At 32.3% G+C, this 27,538-nt stretch overlaps 1 protein-coding gene across 1 annotated transcript; it reads left to right on the top strand.

Moving 5' to 3' along the window:
• Positions 1-73: 73 nt before the first annotated feature.
• LOC143063825 (uncharacterized) lies at positions 74-23,769 on the top strand. Its single transcript, XM_076236209.1, has 10 exons — positions 74-196; positions 6,619-6,796; positions 11,676-12,720; positions 13,609-13,901; positions 14,894-15,031; positions 16,474-16,572; positions 16,995-17,086; positions 17,939-18,083; positions 18,968-19,017; positions 23,238-23,769. Exons 2-9 carry the CDS (start codon positions 6,619-6,621, stop codon positions 18,991-18,993), a joined length of 2,016 nt encoding a protein of 671 aa, XP_076092324.1. The 5' UTR covers positions 74-196; the 3' UTR covers positions 18,994-19,017; positions 23,238-23,769.
• Positions 23,770-27,538: the final 3,769 nt, after the last annotated feature.

A 27,538-nucleotide genomic window follows, 5' to 3' on the forward strand; every position in this document is an offset into this window, starting at 1 on the left:
CATTAACACTTCGGACATGTATTTCCTGATAAATCATTTGCTCAAAGACTTCACTGACCACCACATAATTTGTTTTCTTGGAGACTTGTCTTTCATTAACACCTCTGCAAATGATTGGAACTGTAAATGGTATCCATAGAAACAGTTCAAACATATTGTGTTCATACGAAAGTCTTGACAGAGAAACAGCCAGTAGGTAAATATTTAATTTTAATAGATATTATTTGAATTTGTAAGTAAAACGTTGTCTTTTTGGTATCCTTACAACATATATTATTATATGTCAGTGATTATAGAAAGATATGTATTAAATCATGTTTTAGTTAAAAATTACCAGATGTAAATCATGTTACAATGGATTCAGTCATAACTTGAACTATGTTGTGCACAAGTGAATCTTCGCTTTCATCGAAAAGACGATGTTTTTTCTCTCTAGTTTTCCATATTTTGTGTTGTGGTCTAACCTTTTGTTTGTCTCATGGGTCGATATTTTCTCACGCTGAATAGCCTTTTTTGACATTTTTACCTATTATATCTGCTTGTTTTGGTCACACAGCGGTGTCAATATACTGGAATTTATTGCGACTGTCGTACATGCGAGATGTTTAGCTAGTTTTAAAACCAGGTGTAATCCAACATTTTTTCCATAACAAAATACTTGCACCAAGTCAGAAATATGACAGTGGTTATCCATTGGTTTGATGTGTTTTAGCTTTTGATTTTGTTATTTGATTACGGACTTTCCGTTTTGAATTTTCCTCGGAGCTCGTTTTTTTCTCTATAATACAACATTTGCAATTCATATATCTTTCAAGTAGATTTTGAGCTTCCCTTTTGTATTACAATTAATCTCTTACTAGAGTTTGAATTTAGTATTGTCACCTGCTTTTTCCAAAATATCGTATGATGCACGTACATTTATTATCTTTATATGGAGCTTTCTGTTATTTGTTGATACATTGAAGATTTATCAACGTCCATTATGTAATATGTAAAAGCATTCCGACACCAAAGTAGAAAACACTCGGGACCGAAACTCTTTTTTATGTTTACCTTCATCAGGATCTACCAAAGCCAAGTATTTAAAAGCCAAGGTAGTATAATACCGAAACATATGAAGAGCCATGTGACCAAATATGACCGTAAACTATTATATTCATATCCATCAAATATATACTTTCCATGAGGAAGTAGGTATCTTGTTTTTTTTAAATAATTACTACTATTGTTATTATTATTATTACAAAAGAATTGTAGAGACCTATAAAAAAACATTACAATTAAATACATTTCCACGCAAAATACAAAAGATGCTCATTCAATTATATAAATTCTATTATATTACAGACACGCATTCAATCATATAAATTGTATTGCATTACAGAAACGCATTCAAGTATATAACATTACAGAAACGCATTCAATCATATAAATTGTATTGCATTACAGAAACACATTCAATCATATAAAGTGTATTGCATTACAGAAACAATAAAAAAAAAGTAGGGTCAATTTTATTTGGTCAATTTATTTGTCTGTTTGTTGGAATATTAGTCGGTTGTGTTGCGTATGACTGTGATGTATATTTAAATGTTACAGTCTTCCGCCATTATTATATCATATATGTCTGAAATAGTTATTATATATTTTTCAATTGATATAAAACTAAAATATTGAATAACGATATTCTTCCAGCTTAATCTCACAACAAAAAAACAACATACAATATTTGTAGTATTGTTTAAAAAAAAATTCACCAAAAATATAAAGTTTATAATTTGCTACATGTACCAGTGTACGCTAGACGAGCGTTTCATCTATGTTAGATTCATTATAAGAATCAACACAATAAGTTAATCTTCAATAATAATGCTTTGCGATGAAATAATTTTTACTTTATGAATATGTGTATAATCATTGAAAAATATTTTAAGGGTTGGACTCAAATACAGGACAAATCGAATACCAGTAGGTTTAAAAAAAAATGGATGCTAAAACCGAGGTCAAATTAAATTCAGCAGACATTAAATCCACCGATTTTACACATTGTCATAACAAACACACCAACACTTACTTGGTCTTATAAACAAAGAAGGGATATGGGTTATCCATCCATGACAAAAACTAGTGCATATACAGAAACAAAAGAAAAAACAACACTCACAAAAGGCAAAGGAACAGCGCTTTGATTGAGGTAATTTAACTTTATAGACTCTTATGTACTCAATGCTCAAATTTGTACCATATACCCACGCCTTTCCTTGTATTACTATAAACCTGATATCGCGCACGTAGTCTTTATTTGATGTTATTTATAGAGTCCATTAATTAAGATTCGATCAATACAAACTTATTGATCAGTTAAATACACATAGTCTTAAAGGTTATCATATTAACACTGCTGTAAGATCGTTATATATTGTTGTTTTACGATACTTCAAATACAAATCTGATTTTTGTTCAGAATTCCAATCGCATACTTTTTGCTGAATAACCTCTAAATATTTGCAGAAAAATAAATGATGTATTCATTTGTTATATTTGACTTTGTTCTAGCTTTCATTAGCTGTATTCAATGTTTGATACCGTGTGTGCCTTGGCTTTTTGTACAACTGAAACTATTCTTTGGTTTTAGGTTTTGGCACACGTGTTTCATATTTACGTATGGGAATAAAAACAAATTTATTAAAATTCTAATAAAAATAAAGGTTTCTTACATTATAAAAAAGCACATCGTAATAAAACATGTGTTTCGTCATCGATAAAACCATCACATACATGGCATATTCTATTTGTTTTTGAATAAAATTTGCATATATCAGTTACAATCTTCAATTTGCATATATATATATCCCACATCTAAATTTGGCAAAAGCGCTTCTGTAACTACAAGGAGCGTTACCGTGTTCTTTAGGTTCTCCAACTCTACCCGATTTATAAGAATATAAAAAGTTTTAAAATTATAGACAGTCATACTTGTATCAATTTTTTCAGAAAAGTTTTGAAATTGAAGCTTTTTTTCATTTCTTATGTTAATATACTTTTTTACATTTAAAGGATTTTTTGACAAATTTCTATGTGGAGTGGCACCTTTAATAAAAAAAAGCGGGGAGATTTGAAAAAAAAACATTTTCAGAGGAGCGAGTTTGTGATAATTGTAATGATAATTTAGAAGATGAAGCCCAAGTTATTTTAATGTGTACATTATATGTCAATAGGGCTCTTCACGGTTAGTTCGGCCATATTGGCTAGGGGCAGATTGTCATAATAGAGGTAAAAATAGTGTGAAAAATACGGGAAAACATAATTAAAACAGAGCTGTTGCATGGAAACATGCATAAGATTTCCCATACTTTCATACTATTTCCACCTCTTTCCAAAACATCTGCCCCCTATCCAATATGGCCGAACTAACCGTGAAGAGCCCTATTTATAAAACGAAAATATTTGATGAGGCAAGGCATTTCAATATTGATTTTAAGTCTTTTGATGATAAAAAGAAAATAGTGTTTTTGTTTACAGATAAATATGATTCGTAACTGTGCCAAATCCTTTTATCTTATTTTAAATAGATGTAAAAATGAACGTCCTTTACTGTAAACAATGTACTTATTTGTTTTACGATAGACGAATTTTCTATTCTGTTTTAATGTTTTAAGACAGATAAGACTTAAACAGAATATTTAATTGAATTTAATTGCATTCTTTACAAGTTGTACAGCCTAAATTAAATAATTAGTGTCCATATGTTGAGGACACAGTAAATGACCGACATTTTATTCACAGGCAGTATTCCTGACTAAAATGTTTTAACACACTTGTTCCTTATACCCATAATGTCATCCGACTTTAATTTTATAATTAACAAGAATCTGGATGTTGGAAATGTAACCATGACAACTATTTAAAATGTTACAGTATGCGGAAGTACTTTGCTATTATGAATATGAAAATCAAGGTTTTATCAACAAGTGATAAGTGACATTACATTTTTCATCGTAGGAACTCATATTTGACGTAAATACGTAAAATAACATTCGATATTCTGGAATGTATTTGAATTTAAGTAGTTTTGAATGTACTTTTTAGTGTGCTACAAGCTATGATTTCGATAGTTTCTACGTTTGGAATGTACTTCAACATAAATGATAGAATTTCCCAGATCAAACTTAATTGTAAACGTGACGACTTTTGCTTAAGTTTCCTATTGTTAATTTTCTTTCTTTTCTGTGGTGATGCTTCGTTGACCCTTGTTGTTGCTTTCTTGATTATTAGTATAATTTCCTTAGTAATATATTTGTGTTATAAGTGTGAAAATTTTACGTCTATATTAGAGCATTTGCATTAATCAAGTATTTGCTGGCGTAATACTATCCGTATCGACGTATCGTTTAACACGTATATGAGGAAAGGATAAATTAAGTCAAGTTGGTCCCGATGAAAATATTATATAATGCAAATGCTCTATTAGAGGTTTCTCAATATCTTACGAACAGACGAAACTCTACGAACGTATCGCTAAGGTGCAGTAATTTTGTTAAAATAAAACCAACAATAAATTTCTACCGATTTTGCAGTGTGTTTAAAGACAACAGTTATCAATTTCATAGTCTTTTTGCAACCTTTCATTTTATTTTTGTACTAAAACATTAGTGTTCCAATTTTTTTGTTTGTTAAATGTTACGTATTGTTATACGTTGAGTTTCGTTTGTTTACATGTCATATATATGCGTTTGATTTATCTCCCTTATCCATTGTAAAAGAACATTGTTTAAACTGTTAAAACAATCGGCACGTCTGGTTTGTATTTCATTGAATGATTGTTGAAATGTTAAACGTCCAGTGGCAAGTATTCCATGAATTTCAATACGAGATTGGCGTTTGATAAAGGTTTGAAAAGTGATTGAGTTGAGTAGTTTTCATTTATTATATCGACATATTCTTTACATGTATTAATATGGAACGGATAAAGGAGGAGTGTTTTGGGTAAATACTGTCTCATAGAATAAAGCACCCAACAGGATAGTCTTAACATGCAATAGGTCCAAGTATTCCGACTTGCTGTTACGCATGAGCGTCATTTACGTGTTCGAAAGTATCTTGAATAAATATGTCGTGAACACCGCTATTTATTTAAAAGAATATTATCTATTGGGAAAATCTTACAGAAAAATAAAGGATCACTTGATCAATCGTAAAGTAATAGAGTTTGTGTATTCTTGTAAAAAGTATGAGTGCTACAGCACTGATAGTTACATCTTTTTAAAGGCAAATTTTTTCTTAAATTTCATTGCTCAAGTGAAAAAAATATGAAAATAATAACAGGAGAAAATATATAAACAACATTCCATAAAAACTCGACAAAAATAGGAAAAGAAAATTGTTTATAAATATACTAAACTTTGTACGATAATAAAACATACACAAAAAGAAAAAGAACGGCCAAGGACTTTTTTCAAATATTTATTTCAATGTTTCCCGTTAGTTATCATCTTGAGTTTACCGGTTTAGCTAGAATATAAATCATAATTTTTAATACTTTAATGTGTTTCATTTTAAAATTGTATCCACACGTCTTTTTGATAATTCAGCACCAAATTCTACAAACCAAGAAAATACCATCTTAGGTGACAGTACAACGAACCAATGACTCTAAATGTTTTTCGTTTTGAATTTTCCTCGGAGTTCAGTTTTTTGTGATTTTACTTTTTTCCATTCTTTTATAACATGTTGTGCAGTCTGTTATAATTCCTCATCCTCCTTTTTTGTCTTGCATATGTTTAAAACATTTCGGCGGCCTTATATAGAACGATTAGAGGATGAGTGTTTGGGTAAATGATGTCTCATAAAAAAAAGCACCCAGCAAGATTATAAGTTGCTATCACCACTATTTATTTATTCGTTTCAAAAAGTTTTTGGGGAATCAGTTCCAGGCATATAAACGTGTACTCGATATATTGTAAAGTAATAGAGGAGTTCTGTGTATTTTTATTGAAAGCATGGGTGCTATAGCACCAACAAAACTGATAGTCACATAGCTATTAACATGTAAAACATTTTAAATTACATGCTTTAAATAGACAGAAACAAAATAGGAAATAAAACAGAAGAAAATTTAACATGAAAAAAAAAATACTTAGTAGTCCTCGCAGTCAATATAATATGTCTGCAACTCAAAATGGTTTTAACTTAAGTCTTAGAAAAACCTGCATGTATATTTTATGTGAACACTATTTCTGTCGAAAGTGCACAGCCCGGCGATAGTTTAAATTATAAATGAATGCTCCCTCTTTTCTCGTTACGGCAAGTTAGGTCAAGTTACGGCGAATTTCGTCCGTTCGTAAGATGTTGAGAAACCTCTATTAAAAGGTATATAAGTTACGATACCGTTCACTATCGTCGATCATGGATATCCCATATCATTTCTATTAATCTGCCAAAGGAACATAGACGGGAAGAAAAACTGAGAATACTCTATCGATTTTTTGTTGTGTTTTAATGTGCTCTTTGATTTCTTTGAGTTTTTAAACCTTAGGCTAGTAGAAATCTTCTTCTTTGTATATGCTGTATTGCTTTCTTATAATATTTATCGATGAACTACATTTCAATATTATTCAGATGAAAACTATGGGTGATTCAAAAATCCATCCAATAAAGAATCAACAACCCACTCATGAGGGACGATCAGTGTCTACTGATTCAATTATTTCTCTGACTCCGTCACAGATCAATGACGCAATAACGAGTATGCTGAGCATGAGACAAGTAGCAACCAAGTGTGACGCTGTTTGTAGAGGTACGTTTTATAATTATTATAGACACTAGAACACACCCGTATATCGCGGGTCCGTGACTGAATTAAAGTATATAACTATGCGCAAGCCTTATTTTAGTATTAGTATTGTCATCATTCTGATAAAGTCATGCTGATTATAAGATACACAGTTTTCTCTGCTTTCAAATCTTTCTGTTTGAACCCGTCGAACTGGAACTTATCAATTATTGATAATATTAATTATTTGGAAAACAAAAGGTCCTGGAATGGAGTATTTTTTAATCAACAGCATTGTCCTATATTAGTTATAAATATTGAATTCTTTGATTCGCTGTTTTACGTCATGCCCGCTAACAAATTGAAAACTGTACCTATACGCCTTATTTTAGTCCAGATTTTTAGTATTCGTATTGTTATCTTAGAAAGTCTAACTGATTAAAAACAATTTGACAATTAAGTAGTGTCAACCCTTAGGCGAGTGACTTTAACCATAAAATAAAATTTTTAATGCACCTACCTAACACACGGCTACATTATATACACATCTGTACTATCTGTTTTGCCCGGTCGTAAAAAAATCGTACGGTGCAATTTCCGTCAAATCAAGATCAAAGGCCAAGGACGAATAAGTGCATATTTTCTAAGATTTCAGCCTGATTGCATAATATGACTTTTATATACTAAATTCACATATGCAAACAATTTAAACTTTTAGAAGAGAGATTAACAGTCATTATTCAAATGCATTTTTTTGATATTTAAAGCGTGTTTTTGACATGTTTGACAGAGAGCACATGTTTCCTGAAATTCGAGTAAAAGTTATCAAAATGTGTGAAAACCCAAATTTTTCATTCTGGTACAAATGCTAATCAATTAAAACTAAGTTAAACCCTGTAATGACTATCAAAGAAGTTTTTGACATCATAAAATTTCCTAAAATTATGCTTACTTCTAATCAAACAGCAAATCATAACAACTCATACAGTTGCCCAAAATACCGCCATCTGCGAAAAAACAGCTTTTAAGCATTTCTTCCTATTTAAACATTGTATGTGGTCAATATAAGATTTAATAAACAAATTCTTAAGAATCTGAAAAATTTAGAGTAAAAAAATATGTGCGCGAATCATCTTATTGCTTGAAATAAAGGGGGTGAAACTAAGAGATTGCAATCTGCATTGTAACTACCAGACTGAAATAAACATATTTCGACTTTTCTAATTGTTTGATTTGTAGCTTCATTATAAATATTGATGTAGTGAAAAGACCTTTTATTTATTTAATGTGAATTAGAAATCTAGACCAAAATAAATAGAAAATAAATTGATGAAAATTGAAATTTCAAAGAATTTCAAAAACTAGTAAACACATTATAAAACTTAAAATTGAGAATGGAAATGGGGAATGTGCCAAAGAGACAACAACCCGACCATAGAAAAAAACAACCGCAAAAGGTCACCAACAGGTCTTCAATGTAGCGAGAAATTCCCGCACCTGGAGGCGTCCTTCAACTGGCCCCTAAACAAATATATACTAGTTCAGTGAACTATAAAACTTGACTACTTGATTGCTTAAATTGCGTTGTTTATTGTTTACATGCATTAATTCATCAAATAAGAATAATTTTGAAGAAAAAATATCCATTAATACGCAACAATTCTAGTTACAACTAGACTTCCTGAATGACTAGTTCATTTTTCATACGAGAATGACTTCATGCAAGAGTTTCTGATGACGACTGACAAGAAGCTATCATTATCTTGAAACTTCACATTCCATTATATAGATGATGTCATCTCACTGAATAGTGTAAAATTTGTGACAATGTTGGACTCGTATTTTCCATTGAAATTGAAAATAAAAGACTCAACAAATATAGTTTACTCTATCACGTATCTTGAAATCGATGATGAGGCTTGGTTGAGAACAAGTTTTACGACAAAAGAGATGAGCATAAAACAACCCATAAAAACACCCCTTACTACCAAATTATAAACTTTTCATTTCTATGTAACAACACTATAGCAACGCCTGCATATCTATACTACTAAAGGAGGAGACCGATTTCATTGAGCCTCAACTCCTCTGAAATAAAGGCAACTATAGAATACCGCTATTCAATAGTCATCAATCGATTTACTAGTATTTGAAATAAATCTGGATCACAAAGCAAAAACTAGGAAAACGCATCAATTATAAGAGGAACACAACGATATAACAGAAACACAGAACTGCTACAAAAACAAACGCCAACATACAAAGAAACAGATTATTCGATACCAACTGCCATATGCCTGACTTGGTACAGGACATTTGAAGAAAAATGGTGGTTTAAACATGTTTTAAACCAGAGTTCAAATGCAAAGTTGAAATCATCCCTTTGAAAATTTCATGGACGCCACTACGAGTTGGTTGATAATTATGAGATATCTGTTTCGCCAGATGACGACTGATAAGTTCCATCGACGTTACTAAATTGCCGTCAATTCTGCCATGAATGTCACCAACCGAATAAGGCTTGGCACCGAGTTAGGAAATACATGAGCCACAAGACGGATAAAAGAGAGCCGTGGTGTGGTGGTTAGTGCATCGGACTACTAACACAAAGGTTCCTGGTTCGATTCCCGTTCCGTGATGAAAATTTCAGGGACTGAATTTTCGGCTCTTCCTTGACATGATCTGCCTACCCTTTGGGAGCCCCTGAGTTCACTCAAAATTTGTTTGGGGGGTTTGTGTTACTCAATCTGTAGTTTTATATGTTGTGTTTTGTATACTGTTGCTTGTCTTGTTCGTTTTTTGCCCGGCTTCGTCAGTTCGTTTTTAATTATAAGTTTGATGTACCTCTGATATATTTCGTCACTATTCAAGTAGTAAAAGGTTTAACAATTATAGATCAGTGTAGCTAAATGTATCATGATAACGATTTGGTTCTATATATATATCACCGTGAGCAAATTAAGTTATTTTCGCGGATATTTGTCTTATTGCGTTAATCTTCTTCACTTTACTTTGAGGTGATTTTTTGGCCGATTTTCATTACTGCAACATGTGCAAGTTAATGTCTTTAAAGTAAAATAATACCAAAGGGACAATCAACATCTCAAACCATGAATCAAATAAAGTTAATTAAAACCATGAACAAAATAAAATAAAAGTCCAAGAGACGAACAACAGTCCAAAAAACACAGCATACCATGAAAACGAACACTCCTAAAACAGCGAATGATCTTATGAGGTCAGGAAGGGTATTTAACTTTTTCATTTTGTTATTTCACAACTGCTTATAGTGCTTTACATACACAATGGCATGCATTTGTATTTTTAAAGCTTATGTAGAAAATACTCAAAGCATCTTTTATTCAAATAATTAAAGCGATTAAACTTCTAAACACATTTAATATGACTTACTATAACACGATTTTAAACTAAATAAGAAGCAGCCGCATTTTATTTAGTTCGTTTACATCCCGCTTAGACAACCAAGTGTTTCTAAACAAGGTTACTTATTTCAATGTTGCCTACGATTTAGTCGCAAAGTAATGTTTGCATTTAAACATGATTACAAAAAGTAAAAAAGTTTGACTTCGTAAAAAACATATTTTAACCTCAATTACCTCGCATATATTCTTTTCTTACTTTAAATACCCTTTCTTTTAATATGGAAAATCATTCTCCTCCCTGATATTCACAGTTAGCGATGTGCTATTTTAACATAGATTAACAAAATGATCGCTATTTGCAGATGGCAGATTTTTGGGCAACTGCAAACACTTCAATAGAAGGCTGTTCCATGAACAATAATTTATTATCGCATCTTAAAATTACAAAACAAATATTCCTTGACCTAAAACATATACATTGATCTATTTTTTTAGCATACAAATATCGATTCCCCAAGATATTTTTTGCTTTTTGAATAATTTTTCATTTTTTTAGGATTTGTGATAAATTTCAATTTTCGGGAAATTTTACGCATCGAATCTCGTATTTTTTGTTTGATTTGGAAATTATGTATCATGTTCCATAAAGTTCATATGATCTTTTGGAAAATTTTATGGTACAAGAATTAGAAAATGGCGTTTTATTTAGTAATCGCAAAAATTGGAATGTTTTTTCATGACCTTTGACCTTGATTTAACAAAAATTGCACCGTACGATTTTTTTACGACCGGGCAAAACAGAAAGTACAGATTAACAGCTTTCGAATGATATATAATACAGCCGTGTGTTAGGTGGGTGCATTAAAGTCGTTAACTAAGCGTCTTTTTGAAATAAGTCACTCGCCTACCTGTGATTATGACCCGTGTAATACTATATAGCATATTAATCCTGAATACACCGTTTGGTGGTGCGCCTGTAAGATGCGGAACGTACAGATAAGGTAATCGGTAATAGGTGAATATACTATTGGTATCGGTATCGGTCTCGACCCGGAACTTCTTAATTATTGGCAATATTAATTACGTGGAAAACAAAAGGGCCTGGAGTGGTATAATTTTTAATCTACACCTTTGTACCATATTAGTTATATATAAAGTTGAATTCTTTGATTCGTCGTTTTTACGTGATGACGGCTGACAAATTGGACCTCGTAGATGTAGCAATACGTTGTGCATCTATGTGTAGAGTTATAGTTACAATATATACTGACAACAAGGTATGGTACTGTATAAAGAAGTTCGTTTACAATTGATAAGTAGCAATAAAATATGTCACTGTATATTTATAATTTATGTACATTTTTAATGGATCAGAATAACAAGGTGTGTCACATGATGTAGAGGTACATTTTTCAATAAAATAGGACATAGAGATGTCCCAATGCATGTACAGGTACGTTTACATTTCGAATGCTTATAATAGTAACAACACGTATTGAAAAATTATTATCTATCTACAGGTAACCCAATTACGGATGCTGGAAAACGCAAGCAAATGATTAAGATGTTGTCCGTAGTTATGATACCAGTACTTGTTATTACAGGGATGACAGCAAATACCTTCATCATTGCAATAGACAGCTACATTAGTTCCTCAAGCGTTCGAGAACTGCTGTCTTTTAGTATAGAGCTCGGTGCCTTATTGCGTACAATACAGTTTGAACGGGATATGAGTGCACTCTATGTCAGTAATATAAAGCCTGAGACTAAAGATTTCTTGCTTCAACGGTATCCTGACACCGATCTAGCTATTCAGAATTTATCAAAATGGCCGAGAGGTGACGACATTATAAACGAAATGGAGACACGTGAGCGCTTCTTGTCTTATCTGAACAAACATCGGTACCAACTAGACGTCTACAATCAGTCAGTGGAAACGGAACTCAATTTTTACTCGAACAGCATCATGGTCTTATTAACATGGTTATATGATTCCGTCAGCGAGTCCAGTACAGGGTCGGTCTGGAAAGATGTTGTAGCTTATCAAGAAATCATCGTGTCAAGCGAACTCTTTGGAAGAGAAAGAGCATTAGGTGTCTCATTTTATGCGACGGGAGGATTTGAGACAAGAGAAGAATATTTGTTATTTATGGAAAATCAGGATAGAGCAAATGTAACGTTTGAGTCTGCAAGGTTTTACTCGCAAATAGCATTCGATATTTATAATTTCGAATTGGCTAAGAATGCAAATGTAAGTGGGCGTATAGAAGAGTTCAGAAATCGAATCAAGTCAAATAATTACTCTCGTGAATCGGCATCAATTACGGAAGCACAGATGTGGTTTGATAACATGACTATATATCAAGGCGTTTTGACAAGGACACAGAATGCACTTGCACTTACAATCGACGAGAATCTCGCCAAAGCCTCGGACGAAGAACTGAAGAGTGTTATCACTATTTGTATTGTGTTTGGGGTGATTTTAATTGTTTGCCCACTGATTGTGTTTGCTGTCTACTCACTCACATCGGAAATTCAAAAGTACTCCATCTCAATTGCAAATAGGTAAGAAGTAAAAAATCTCCATTGACATTGAATTAGCATAGTTTTTTAAATTGATTAATATTATAACACAATGTCGACTGCTGTACCCCTATATTTGTCATTTTTACCTATTATGTCTGTTAGACTTATTCACACATCGTTTTCGATATATGGAATTTTAGCGACGGTCATACAAGTAAAAGGTTTAGCTAGCTATAAAACCAGATTTAGTCCACCATTTTCTGCATCACAAGAAAATGTTTGTACCAAGTAAGGAATATGACATTTGTTAGATTACATTCGTTTGGTGTATTTGAGATTTTGCCATTTGCATACGAACTTTCCGTTTAGAATTTTCCTCACAGTCCGATATTTTTGTAATTTGTGATAAGAAAACGTTTTATAAAGGCCTTTCGCGATATTAACAATATAAATGTTTCTGTTATTTGAAAATGATATTTTTTGTGGACATGATATAACCGTTATAAATTCAATACCAATCACTAAAGATTGATAACTCATTCAGCTCAATCACAGATCATATACACCAATAGGAATACAATCTTTTTCTAAGTTGTCCGACCATATTTTACAGGGAAAAATTAGATGTTTGATGATAACAAAATTTCCTATTTTCAAACAATATGATTTTTTGTTATAAATCGATTTATAGTTAACACACAAGAACCTAGAATATAAGTGTGATTATAATAGTATATAAAATGTTAGAACGTGTATGCATTTTAACATATTCAGTAATACACCATTTCAATCATTTAATAAATATTTATGAATTCTAAAATTCTGTGCACTGTTCTGCAAGGTCTGTGACAATCTGCTACAATAAAAACAATTTAGGCTAATAGAATACAAAACTCATAGATCAAACATTAAGTAATTTTATTACAGGACTAAGGCACTAAATAAAGAAAAGAAATTGACAGACATGCTCTTATATCAGATGTTGCCTAGAGAGGTAGCAGAAATGCTGAAAAGAAGTGAACAGGTTAACGCCGAGCAGTACAGCGAGTCGACCATATTCTTCAGTGATATAGTAGGATTCACATCCATTTCTGCTCAGAGCTCTCCGTTACAGGTTGTAGACATGTTAAATAATTTGTACTCTTGTTTTGACACGAGGATTGATATGTATGATGTGTACAAAGTTGAGACAATTGGGGATGCTTACATGGTCGTTTCAGGTATGATATTTACAAAGTATAAACAGTTGGGGATTCGTACATGGTCATTTCAGGAAATTAGTCAAATTTGATTGTTTAATATATTCCAAAATTATTGTACTTAGCGGGTTGATATGAAAAATTTATCAGCTACTTCCGATTATCATAGTATGATTTTCCGTAGCGTTATATCGCCATTGTCTCCATTGTTGAAGCATATGATAAAAAGATTGTTTATATCAGTTGCTTTATAAACCCTCTGTCAATATCACACCACTCACGTGGTCGGCTCTTGGGCTGATAATACGTCTGATAAGACGTCATAATTCATTCTTAAGCTAGCATATTTTGGGGGCTTTCCTTATTTATTGAGCAGCTAGATTTCGTCGTTAAACTTAGGAAAAGCTGTTTTTGTACTATTATTACATTTCGTTAAAATGTTTGAATACCCCTGTTCAACTCTATTTTGTAATCATTTAGGGATGTCTAGTGTTATAATTATGGACAATTTCGGTCATTGCTTAATGTGGTACATTACAGTAAATGGAGATAACTCTGTAAACACCAGATGAACGTTCTAATCACGTTCTAATCTTAAGGAAATAGTAAGCTTTTCATTCAAATTCAATCCAAACTAACCCGAATAATTCAGTCGTTATATTCCGCTGATCTACGAAGACTACATTCCTCGTGTGGGAGAAAATCGGACACGGAAAGGGCTTGAATTATTCGAGTTATCCAAACTAGTGTTTGTGAAACTGCTTCATACAAATATATATCTATATATATTCATAGGTTTGAACGTAGTTTTCAATTTAGGCTTGTTTATATATATTCATATATATAATTCGATGAAATTTTTCCGGTAAAGTGTGTGTTCTTTTTTAAATTTCATATTTACAAATGTATGTCAAAGGGTGAAAGTAAAATTTTCTGAAAATTAAACGAGACAAATTAATTAAAGTCAAGGTGTCGGGTACCACCTTAATTATTATACCTATGAATCTTTTCAGGTGTACCGAAGCGTAATGGTATACGCCATGCCTCTGAGATAGCTACTGTGGCCCTGGATCTTCTTGATCACGTGAAGAAACTAGAGATTCAACATCTACCGGAAACAAAGTTTAAACTTAGAATTGGTGCGCACTCAGGTAACTCAACATATCTGGCATTATTTTTTTTTTAAGTTTTAAGTTTTTGCTGCTGTTTCGGATTTAAACTTTATAATCTTTTTTCTTGATATATATAAATCTATATCTGGTTTAAAATCAGGTCTGTTTAATAATGAACTTTATTAACCAACTAGTAAGTGCATTATTGCCAAAAGTGACTGTTTATTAAAAATTACATATTTTCTGTAATGGCCCTGTTTTTTCTGTAATGGCCCTGTTTTTCTGTAATGGCCCGGTTTTTTTCTGTAATGGCCCTGTTTTTCTGTAATGGCCCTGTATTAATGCCCAGTTTGTCTGTATTAAGCCCTGTTAGGGTTTTTAATAAAGTTAATAAAACTAAGTTGTAAAGAGTATAATACCTTTTTGTATTTTATTTGATTTAGTAACCAGCAACCAACATTAAAGAACCATATACAGGGATCACTGTTCATCCTGTTTTTTAACACATATCTCTTTCAACTTAATATCTTGGATATTTGGTATATTTAAAGCTTTATAATGGTGAAGTACAAATTATTTTGTTCAAACTAAACTGTCATTAAAAGAGTAAGACAGTACATCAAGTTAGCAGCAACACATACACTTTTGTTCAGTTGGTTAATAAATGTATTAAGAAATGGGTGTTTTTATAATGGCCCTGTTATATGTCCTCGGTCAGTAATAATGGCCTCGGATGTCTGTAATAGCCCTCTGCGTTGCCTCGGGCCATTACAGACTTCCTCGATCATTATTACAGACCTTGGACATATAACAGGGCCATTATAAAAACACCCATTCATTAATACTATAGTAACAGGTGATAATTAATCAAATATGTTTAAAATTCTAAAAAGCACAAATGGACTATATATGTGTCTGTTTGTCATAACAATTCTTTTCAAGGGACGTCTAATAGCAAAGATAAAAAATACCTTGCATATAAATTCGTTTTACCAAAAATGCGTTTCGTGTACATAAGTCTCATCAGTGGCACTCTAATTAAAACATTTCGAAGGTCAAATCAAAAACGAAGTTGTAGAGCACTGCAAACCAGAATTTCCAAATGGTTTCGCCAAATACGTATATAGCCATCTATGCACATTGGGTATAAAATGCCTAGTGATTGACGTTTTTCAATATTGTTTAAATAGCAACTTCACAAAAAATAGAATATCAATGATATTTATACTGTCAGTAAATGAATGCAGACTCCTGGACTGGTGATTTTAACGGTGACGAAACCAATTGTCTTTCTTGTTGTTGAAAACACATATGTTTCAAATGGAAATCTGAGTTTTTAAACATGAACATAAAAAAAACCATTCATACATTAATTACAAAACCAGTAGCAGCAATGATCCATATCAAATTGATATTGAAATAGATCAAACATAGCTATAAAAGTAGTGCCTCATTTTAATTTATAATCTAACTGTGTTTAGGTTCTGTCTTAGCTGGAGTAGTTGGAACTAAAATGCCGCGATATTGTTTATTTGGAAGAACTGTCAGCATTGCATCAAAGATGGAGTCTCAAGGGCGAGGTATATATAACAGATTTCTCTTCAATAGATATACAAAGGTTAAAGATCATGGCACATCGCAATGGGGAAGTGGAAACACATTTTGTTTAATCTAAAGTTTCAACATGAAAACAATTCAAAACACTTGTTTCATCATACGTATAAAATATCGTAGAAATGAAAGAAATTGTGGTGTATACGTCAACGAAACAGCCTAGATTATTACAAAATAACACGAATATGTATTGTAAAGCAATAATTCTAAGTCTACAAAAAGTTTGGAATGCATTAAATAGACTAGTAACTGCCAAAACCTCAAACTTCAACAAATATTTCCACGAGCGACACCATTTTTCTCATATTTCCAGAGACAATAATTAAGACATAACTTATACCTGATTTTGAATGGATACCGGTATGATAGACTTTTTTTTATATTACAGCCAACAAGATACAAATAAGTCAAACAACTAGGGATCTTCTAGTTACAATTGGTGGGTTTGTAATGGATGAAAGAAGAGACAGTGAAATGCGAGTAAGTCATGTCTTTTTATAACACGTAATACATTGAATAAAAGAAAACAAATGATATGGGGTATCCATCCACGACACTTACAAAACTAGTTCATGTATAGCAACAACATAAAAAAAAAGCAAAGATTCACCGCTTTGTTATTACTGTTATTTATCTCAAAGACAAAGTGAGGCCTTCAATACGGATAAAAAAAAAATATGCAAGTTATAGACGGCGCCTAACACCGGATTTAAGGTACCTCAGTAGAAAAGGCTATATCGCAGCGAAGGAATAAATTGGATGTACGTTTTTCTTAGAAGAGAACAAAACAGAGCTTTATTAAATCATACTTTTGTATCGAAATTTGTCTTACCATCTGTAACAATTAAACATACACCTTCATACAAAAAACCCATAGCACAATTCTGGAATTATTGTTAAATATATTCGGAATGCTGTGTGGTTAAACTATGCAAAACGCGGGAAATGTGGTATCATTTAACTACGCCATTCTTTGAAATGCGTTTTCCGTACCAGCAAGTGAGTTTTGAATGTAATTCACTAATCCAAAAAGTGAAACAGAAGCATGTATTTTGTTTGATATACAATTGTACTATAACGATAGTTTTCCTATAGATTCAGGATACATCTGTCTGTGCACTGGAAGAAACAGCCAAACAAACGAGACAGGAAAAACAAAGGGGCAATATAGAAACAAATATGAACAAGTTCTTTATTGGATACGTACTTTTTTTGCAATATGATATGGCATCTTTATCTGCATACAAAAAGGTTCAAAAATAAAAACAGTCTTTTATTTTATTCAACTATTTTGGATTGGATTGAAATGAAATCATTTGCCATTTATTTCAGACGGATCGTGATGTCATGAATGCTTTCAGTGACATGGTTCGAACTTATTGGTTACAGCGCCGTGAAGGGTTAACAGGGAGTTTCTCGGATGCTTCTGGAAATTCAACTGATGAAGAAACACATTTTTCAACAAATAAATCAGGAGGTATGATCGTGTATTTTATTTTAAAAAACTTCAAGTCTCGATATCTGAAGTTCGAAATGTATAAATGTATGTATGTATGTTTTTATTGAATTGATTGATTTACTGATAGTTGGAATTTTACGCCACTTTCAGCACTATTTATTATATCATTGCTGTTAGTTTTATTGGCATAAAATTTTGGATATTTCGGAGAGAATCATCGACCTTCGACAGGAAAACTGACAATCCCAGTCAATTAAGACCCAAGACGGAAATTGAACGCATCTAGCACGTGTATTGTTAAGACCCATCCGATTATACACGTCGAATGTCCTTTGTTTATTCATATTGATGAAGATTCTGTCTCAACATCAATGTACGTGTTTTTACTGCACTAACATGTATTGATAACATGCAAAGTGCTGTGTAGCAAGTTTTCTAATTCGCTCTGCTTTCCGGTTAACACGAATAAAGTAGTGTAGTTCTATATCACAGAATAATATGGACATTAAAAACGTGGGATAAATACTAAATGACATACATGTCTGTTTGAAGAAAAAAAATCAGGTTCCAATTCAATATATCATGTACTGTGTTAAAGCTCTAGATTATACTGACTGACGAGGAAAGGTAACACTAGGTCACTGCAAGCTTTTTAGTTCAGTCTAGATGGTCGAGTGGTCGAGAGTACTGGGCATAGTGCATGCACTGTTGTCAAGATATCCAGGCGAGAAAGGAACAAAATATTGCTTCCACGAATTTGCAAATTTAACATTTTTGTGCTGATATTTAGAGTAATTTTTAAAACATGTATAATATGTGCTTTCAGCCTTGTATCACCTTCACTGGTGAACATGTAGTAATCTCCAGATAACATGACTGGTAATTTTTTTTTCTCGTTTCAGGTTTAAAGTCTTACTACCCGCATTGAAGAAAACTCGACAAACTCTACACATACAGTGGAGATCACTTCTAACCTCTCATTAGAACTGTCAGAATATTCTGTCATAGAACTGTTCTAACCTGTCCTAGAACAGTTCTAGCTAGAACAGTTCTACCCTAGAACTGTTCTAGGTAGAACTGTCAGGATCAGTTCTAGGTAGAACTGACTAAATCAGTTCTAGGTAGAACTGTCAGGATCAGTTCTAGGGTAGAACTGTCAGGATCAGTTCTAGGTAGAACTGACCAAATCAGTTCTAACCGTAGAACTGTCAGCAGAACTGACTAAATCAGTCAGGACTGTAGAACAGTTCTAAATGACGTCACTGCAGAAAGGGCAATTTAGAATTTAGAAGAAAAAATCAGTTCCAATTACTTTACTATATATAATAGCAGATTTTTCTATATTTTTTACTGATCAAAATTTACATGTACAAATATCGAAGTGGATAGGAGGTTATCCAACTCATCGGAGAAATATTTTTATGAGATTGCAAATGAAACATCATTGTTTACGTTTCTTCGTTCCCCGTTTTTAACAGTCTCTTCGTAAATATAACTCTGCATTTAATTCAAGTAAATTTAATCTTAATTTACCTTGTTTGCCTTGGATTTACATTCATGATTTAAGATTCTGTTTGGACAAATGCTCAAACGAAAATTGTACAGTGGATGAATTATGGGATATCATAGTAATGAACACAGTGTTGTTAAACGCAAGAAAACTATGTGCATTTGCACCTCGAGATTTGCACTGAGGTCTCAGATTTGCATTATCTCGTTGCCAAACTTATCCATAACGATAATGAATAATATCTGGGAGTCTGGAACGTCAGAAAAATATACTCGATCTGAACATGAATGAAATATTTGCCACTGGACGTAAGGCTACAAACAAAACCAATCATTTTCCTTCTTCAAATTATATTAACAGTATAGTCAGTATACCTTTCCAAGAAGAGAACTTCTCATACATGTACTTTTCATTTTAAAATAAAGTATATGAATCAGTGATGTGAGTGTTGGATGATGCCCTTAAATAGTTCTGTTTAAAAAAAAAAACATCATGAACTACTGACTAAATAAAAATTCACTTTTTGTGACGGTTCATTATTTAATAATTTAAGTTTGGATGTCACGGGTCTTCTGTCGTTATTGTGTTATCAGCGCCCATAGACATAAGTTAGTCATGTTTGTTCAATTTCCAATATTGCAGTTATTTATATATACTACAGTAAAAAAAATGTAACCGAAGTACTGTTCAACTATATAGACTCACATAAAAAAGCAAATATGGTCAGTTTTGGTTGATGCGGTCAAAAGATTTTATTATACAACTCAGTCTGAAGTATGAAAACTACTGATATTTGTTTACGATTCAATACTTTGAATAAAAAGAGGATATACTGGCACTATAAATTCATGCGAACAAAATTTTGAGGTCATTGTTTTCCAATATTGCTGTAACTTGTATATTACAGTCCCTCTTGACCTAAAATTAGAACTGAATTACTGTGCAGCTTTATAGATTTGCAGAAAGAAAGAGAAAATAAGGTCAGTTTAGATTGATGCGGTCAAAAGATTTTATTACACGACTCAGTCTGAAGTATGAAAACTACTGATATTTGTTTACGATTCAATACTTTGAATAAAAAGAGGACATGCTGGCACTATAAATTCATGCGAACAAAATTTTGAGGTCTTTGTTATCCAATATTGCTATAACTTGTATATATTACAGTCCCTCTTGACCTAAAATTATAACTGAATTGCTGTACAGCTATATAGATTTGCAGAACGAAAGAGCAAATAAGGTCAGTTTAGATTGATGCGGTCAAAAGATTTTATTACACGACTCAGTCTGAAGTATGAAAACTACTGATATTTGTTTACGATTCAATACTTTGAATAAAAAGAGGACATGCTGGCACTATAAATTCATGCGAACAAAATTTTGAGGTCTTTGTTATCCAATATTGCTATAACTTGTATATATTACAGTCCCTCTTGACCTAAAATTATAACTTAATTACTGTACAGCTATATAGATTTGCAGAAAGAAAGAGCAAATAAGGTCAGTTTAGATTGATGCGGTCAAAAGATTTTATTACACGACTCAGTCTGAAGTATGAAAACTACTGATATTTGTTTACGATTCAATACTTTGAATAAAAAGAGGACATGCTGGCACTATAAATTCATGCGAACAAAATTTTGAGGTCTTTGTTATCCAATATTGCTATAACTAGTATATATTACAGTCCCTCTTGACCTAAAATTATAACTGAATTACTGTACAGCTATATAGATTTGCAGAAAGAAAGAGCAAATAAGGTCAGTTTAGATTGATGCGGTCAAAAGATTTTAGTACACTACTCAGTCTGAAGTATGAAAACTACTGATATTTGTTTACGATTCAATACTTTGAATAAAAAGAGGACATGCTGGCACTATAAATTCATGCGAACAAAATTTTGAGGTCTTTGTTATCCAATATTGCTATAACTAGTATATATTACAGTCCCTCTTGACCTAAAATTATAACTGAATTACTGTACAGCTATATAGATTTGCAGAAAGAAAGAGCAAATAAGGTCAGTTTAGATTGATGCGGTCAAAAGATTTTAGTACACGACTCAGTCTGAAGTATGAAAACTACTGATATTTGTTTACGATTCAATACTTTGAATAAAAAGAGGACATGCTGGCTGACTAAAAAATTCATGCGAACAAAATTTTGAGGTCATTGTTATCCAATATTGCTATAACTTGTATATATTACAGTCCCTCTTGACCTAAAATTATAACTGAATTACTGTACAGCTATATAGATTTGCAGAAAGAAAGAGCAAATAAGTTCAGTTTAGATTGATGCGGTCAAAAGATTTTATTACACGACTCAGTCTGAAGTATGAAAACTACTGATATTTGTTTATGATTCAATACTTTGAATAAAAAGAGGACATGCTGGCACTATAAATTCATGAGAACAAAATTTTGAGGTCATTGTTTACCAATATTGCTGTAACTTGTATATTACAGTCCCTCTTGACCTAAAATTATAACTGAATTGCTGTACAGCTATATAGATTTGCAGAAGGAAAGAGCAAATAAGGTCAGTTTAGATTGATGCGGTCAAAAGATTTTATTACACGACTCAGTCTGAAGTATGAAAACTACTGATATTTGTTTACGATTCAATACTTTGAATAAAAAGAGGATATGCTGGCGCTATAAATTCATGCGAACAAAATTTTGAGGTCATTGTTTTCCAATATTGCTATAACTTGTATATATTACAGTCCCTCTTGACCTAAAATTATAACTGAATTACTGTACAGCACCCTTTTTATGGAAGATCAATGCATTTGAATGAGGACAATAAATTTTAGTTGGACCCCCCCCCCCCCCCCCTTTTTTTTAAACTGCTGGATCCGTCCCTGGTGGTTTGGGCCGGAATAACGTATTACATTAAGGTCAGATAATTTTGTTATGTAAATTGAGTCATCCTGACTCCCCGAATGACAAATGTAAAATAAATGAAATAATAATGCCCCCCCCCCCCCCCCCCCCCCCCCCCCCCCCAATATTAACGGCTTAATTTATGTTAAAAAAATGAAAGAAAAACAAATAATTTATGTAACACATCAACAAAGAAAATCACTGAATAACAGGCTCCTGACTTGGAACAGGCACATACATGCAGAATATGGCGAGGTTAAACATGTTCTCTTGCCGATTATAAATCTGAAATAAAACCGGCAAAATAGCAAAACTCTATATAATATTAATCGCTATTTTGCCGAAGCCTTTATATTAAGACAAATATTTCTTCAAACTTATAAATCAATTCTAGCCGTAGAATTTATAAATCAATTTTAGCCGTAGAATTTATAAATTAATTCTGGCCGTAGAAATTATAAATCAATTCTAGCCGTAGAATTTGAAATCAATTCTAACTGTAGAACTGTTCTAGAAGTAGAACTGACCAAATATCTGGTCAGTTCTAGCTAGAACTGTCAGGATCAGTTCTAGGGTAGAACTGTCAGGATCAGTTCTAGCTAGAACTGTCCAAATCAGTTCTAGGTAGAACTGACCAAATCAGTTCTAGCTAGAACAGTTCTAACCTAGAACTGACTAAAAGGTGTCAGGCTGACAGTTCTACATACTGTTCTAGAACAGTTCTCCTGACAGATTCTGACAGAATTTATGAGAGGTTAGAACTGATCTCCACTGTACATAACAAATAATGACAATTTTAGTTTTTGGGCATGCGAAGTTTGATAACATTGCAGATAAGAAATGAGTGTATCACTCGATTATTACCTGTTACATCTTTGTTAATTTTAGAGTGCTGTGATGATTGTTTATATTATCTATTTCATTTTATGTCCTAAACTGGTGGTTATATCGTCACATCGTATCATGATGCACCTGTCATTTGTCTTAAAATACAATTAAACATAAAATTCCAACTTCCTACCTTATATAGCATGTATGTGTTACGAATCTAGAAAAAAAAACTGACAAGGAAAGGTATAACACACAGCTCCCAAAAGCATTATTATTGTAGAGCCTAGGTGGTGGAGAGGTATCGCGTGTCGGGCATAGTGCAAGATGATTTGGGCCACGATATCTCTGTAGATCTCTCCGTAGCATGAGTTCAAATCCCGGCAAGGGAATAACAAAAAATTGCTTCCGCAAATTAACAGATCTAACAATGTTGTTCTGATATTTAGACGAATTATATATGTATTTATATATATTATATCAGTTTGTTTTGCTGATTTATTTTGATGCCCTTTACAAGGTATGTTGCAAATCATGAATTTGACATTCAAATATGATGATGTTACTGTTTTATTCCAATGGTATCATCATTATCAGAAGTCACGGTACTGACATGATTTATAACATACCATTCGTAAGTTAAGTGTTTTTTCCCGAATTGATATTCTGTATTATCCGTATTGTATAGAAAAGAAGAAATGAGGTCTAAAATAACCTCGCGAAATATTCATTTGCTTGTCCCAAATCAGAAATTTTAACAATGGTTGTCATTTCTTAATTTTTTGTAGATGTCTATTTTTCTCTATGGTTTGGCGTAAATGGCAGATCTCAAACAGTTTCTGTTTTATTTGTTCGGACTTTTTTGACTAGGGACAATTGACAGGTTGACTTGGTATATAGACACGATTCAATTGTTGTAAAGGTTTAAATCATAAAAGTACTGAAAATTTTAACGGAAAGTCCCTAATCAAATGGCAAAATAAAAAAATCAAACGAATGGATAACAACTGTCATACATGTATTCCTGACATGGTACAGGAATTTTCTCATGTAGAACAAGGTGGATTAAACCTGGTTTTATAGTAAGTTAAAACTCTCATTTGTATGACAGTCGCAGAAAATTCCATTATATTGACAACAACGTATAAACAAAACAAACATGTAACAAAGAAACACAAAACGGCATATAAACAAAGCAATTAAATTAAAAGGTACTATTAAGATTAATTTGGTGATGTGTGTCACATGGTTGTTATCATTAATAAACTCATCATAGATACCAGGACTAAATTTTATATCTACGTCAGACGCGCGTTTCGTCTACAAAAAACTCATCAGTGACGCTCGAAGACGCGCGTTTCGTCTACAAAAAATCTTCAGTGACGCTCGAATCCAAAAAAATTATAAAAAGCCAAATAAAATATTGAAGTATACTCTTGATCTCATTTTATTCATTTTTATATAATATGTTTTAGACACATTTCAGAGACTTCTACACAAATTCTCAATATAGATTATACTGTTATAAATAGAAGAAACGATGAAGTCACATACCATTTCTTATTTGGCTAATAGTTAATGTAAGCACGAGACATAACTGACCTTTAACTTGAACAGCTGTTGAATGTGTAAATTAAAATTAAAATTTACAAACTGTGAATCATCTTGATAAAAATCAATCATTTCAAAAAATCATGCATGGCCATTATTTATTTTTGTTTGTTAATAAAGAAATACAAATTTTTGAACGCCGATATCATCTGGTGATGTCACATGGAACTCAAATTTGACGAACAGTTTTGTATTTTTACAATATATACATATGTCATTTTTTTGATAGTTGTGACTCATGGTTTGCCTTTCGTTCATTTGTTTTGTAAAGATGTAAAAATTGTCTCTTTCCTCTTGTTTTTTTATTCATATTTTATTCCGATATTCCAGTGAGTACTTATTGTGCACCACTACTTGCTGATGTGTTTTGTGTACTCTCATGCATACAGCACATTCGAAAAGAATAAAAATAAAGCACCTTGGAAAGTTCTTTAATATTCTTTTTGATACATTAGTCGTGTTCTGTAACTTCAAAACGCACATTTCAATGAGTGCTAAAATATCATATATTATAGTGAACTTTAGATTTAGGACACTTCAGTTTCAAAAGTGGAAGGTTTTGTATTTTTACAATATATACATATGTCATTTTTTTTGATAGTTGTGACTCATGGTTTGCCTTTCGTTCATTTGTTTTGTAAAGATGTAAAAATTGTCTCTTTCCTCTTGTTTTTTTATTCATATTTTATTCCGATATTCCAGTGAGTACTTATTGTGCACCACTACTTGCTGATGTGTTTTGTGTACTCTCATGCATACAGCACATTCGAAAAGAATAAAAATAAAGCACCTTGGAAAGTTCTTTAATATTCTTTTTGATACATTAGTCGTGTTCTGTAACTTCAAAACGCACATTTCAATGAGTGCTAAAATATCATATATTATAGTGAACTTTAGATTTAGGACACTTCAGTTTCAAAAGTGGAAGGTTTCATTTCTATCTCGATCTTTACCTCGGTATTAACAGATAAGGACGTCTTCGAACTAAAATATATGGTGGACAAATATGATGATTTCAATTGTCAACTACCAATTCCTTAGCAAAACCATATCCTTGGCTATAGCGTAAGGCGTTAGGATATTATAATTAATACATTATGCTCGCTTATGTTAACACTATAATAATTTCATTAAATGAGGTGAACTCCTCACATAAAAACTACTGCAACAAAAGTGTGTGAAAGAGCAACTGAAATCAACGCAACATATATTTTACTGTTCTCCGTGTCTCTATTGAGTATTGTCAAATTTTTGTGGTCTTTGATCGCTAATACCAGTAAATTCGTCTGATTTATGTCTAATTCCCGATGTTTACTGTTATCCGAAAATAATAAATGCTTTATTTAGAGAAGTCAAACAGTCAAACAGAAAAATGCTAACGGAATCACAAACACATCAAAAGAAGCTAGGCAGTGAGCGACAATAAGGCAAACGTCTCCTGCTATGCGTGTGTCCCCCCCCCCCCCCATCATGTGAATTTATCCGAAAAATTTACAGACCAAACGTCTTTCTCACGATTCCAATAGTCCATGACCGCGAAAGCATGAGTTGGGACACATACTGTCGTATTGGTAAACCAAATCGTGATAGTGACTATACAATGTTGAATGTGTCGTTTAAAGTCAATTTTTTTTATATCCTTGATGGCGCAGTATTTGTGCAAGTACCACAATCTGCAAACCACGTCTGTATATGAACCGTTCACATTTCAATCTATTTCTTTTGTTTCTAAAATCTGAAAATTATCGATAGGTTCATATACTGTTTAATTAATGAAGACATAAAATCAACCTCATATCATTAGTGAGCACAGGTCATTAGCACCGAAAATGTTTTAATACGTCATAGATGTTCTTCAGAGTATATTTGCATTAGTTTGCAATAACCAGCAAATATTTTGAGATCGTAAGACATAGACTTGGATGAACCGTTTGTGAAAAAATATGGGCACAATGATGAATACAAACCTCGATAGTTCTTAAATGTATGTTAAAACTAATTTATTAATATTAAGAATACACATTCTATTAGGGTTTGTTTTGCTTTCAGTGTTACGAAAGATTTTCAACCGGCCTCTTAAGAATGTATGGTTTTCAATACACAACTTCTTACTTGATTCGGCATATAACAATTTTACTTTGAGTCTTGCGTAGACGAAGAGCATTTTTTTGTCTGGCGTAATACATTTCTAGTCGGATACCACTTGTTTTGGTTTCACTGGTAGTGGAATTTGTTTCCGATGGTATCACTAGACCAGTTTTTTTTTTTAAATGCATATGATACACATTGTGTTAGTTTTGTTGGGATTCGGATATTAATATGATTTTAAATTTGCAAACGTTTTAGAACATTTAGATTTCAGTGACAATTTCTTGTGTTTTGGGGAATCCAACTGTTTTGATTCCATCACCATCGATTGATCTTTTGTAGACGAATCGCGTTCTAAATTATAAGACTGATGTCTTTTATGGGTTTTCACAATGCAAAACTAAACTATGAAAATGTGGAAATAAGTAGTCTTTTTTGATACATGTATCAATAATTTTCAAACATCATCCTCTATTTTCTTTTAACATTAACATGTGAAATCTGAAAAAGGCTTGTATTTCTGGAAGGTAAAACACTATATCAAATTT

Source organism: Mytilus galloprovincialis, chromosome 2, assembly GCF_965363235.1.
Source record: "Mytilus galloprovincialis chromosome 2, xbMytGall1.hap1.1, whole genome shotgun sequence".
Classification (NCBI taxonomy): Eukaryota; Metazoa; Mollusca; class Bivalvia; order Mytilida; family Mytilidae; genus Mytilus; species Mytilus galloprovincialis.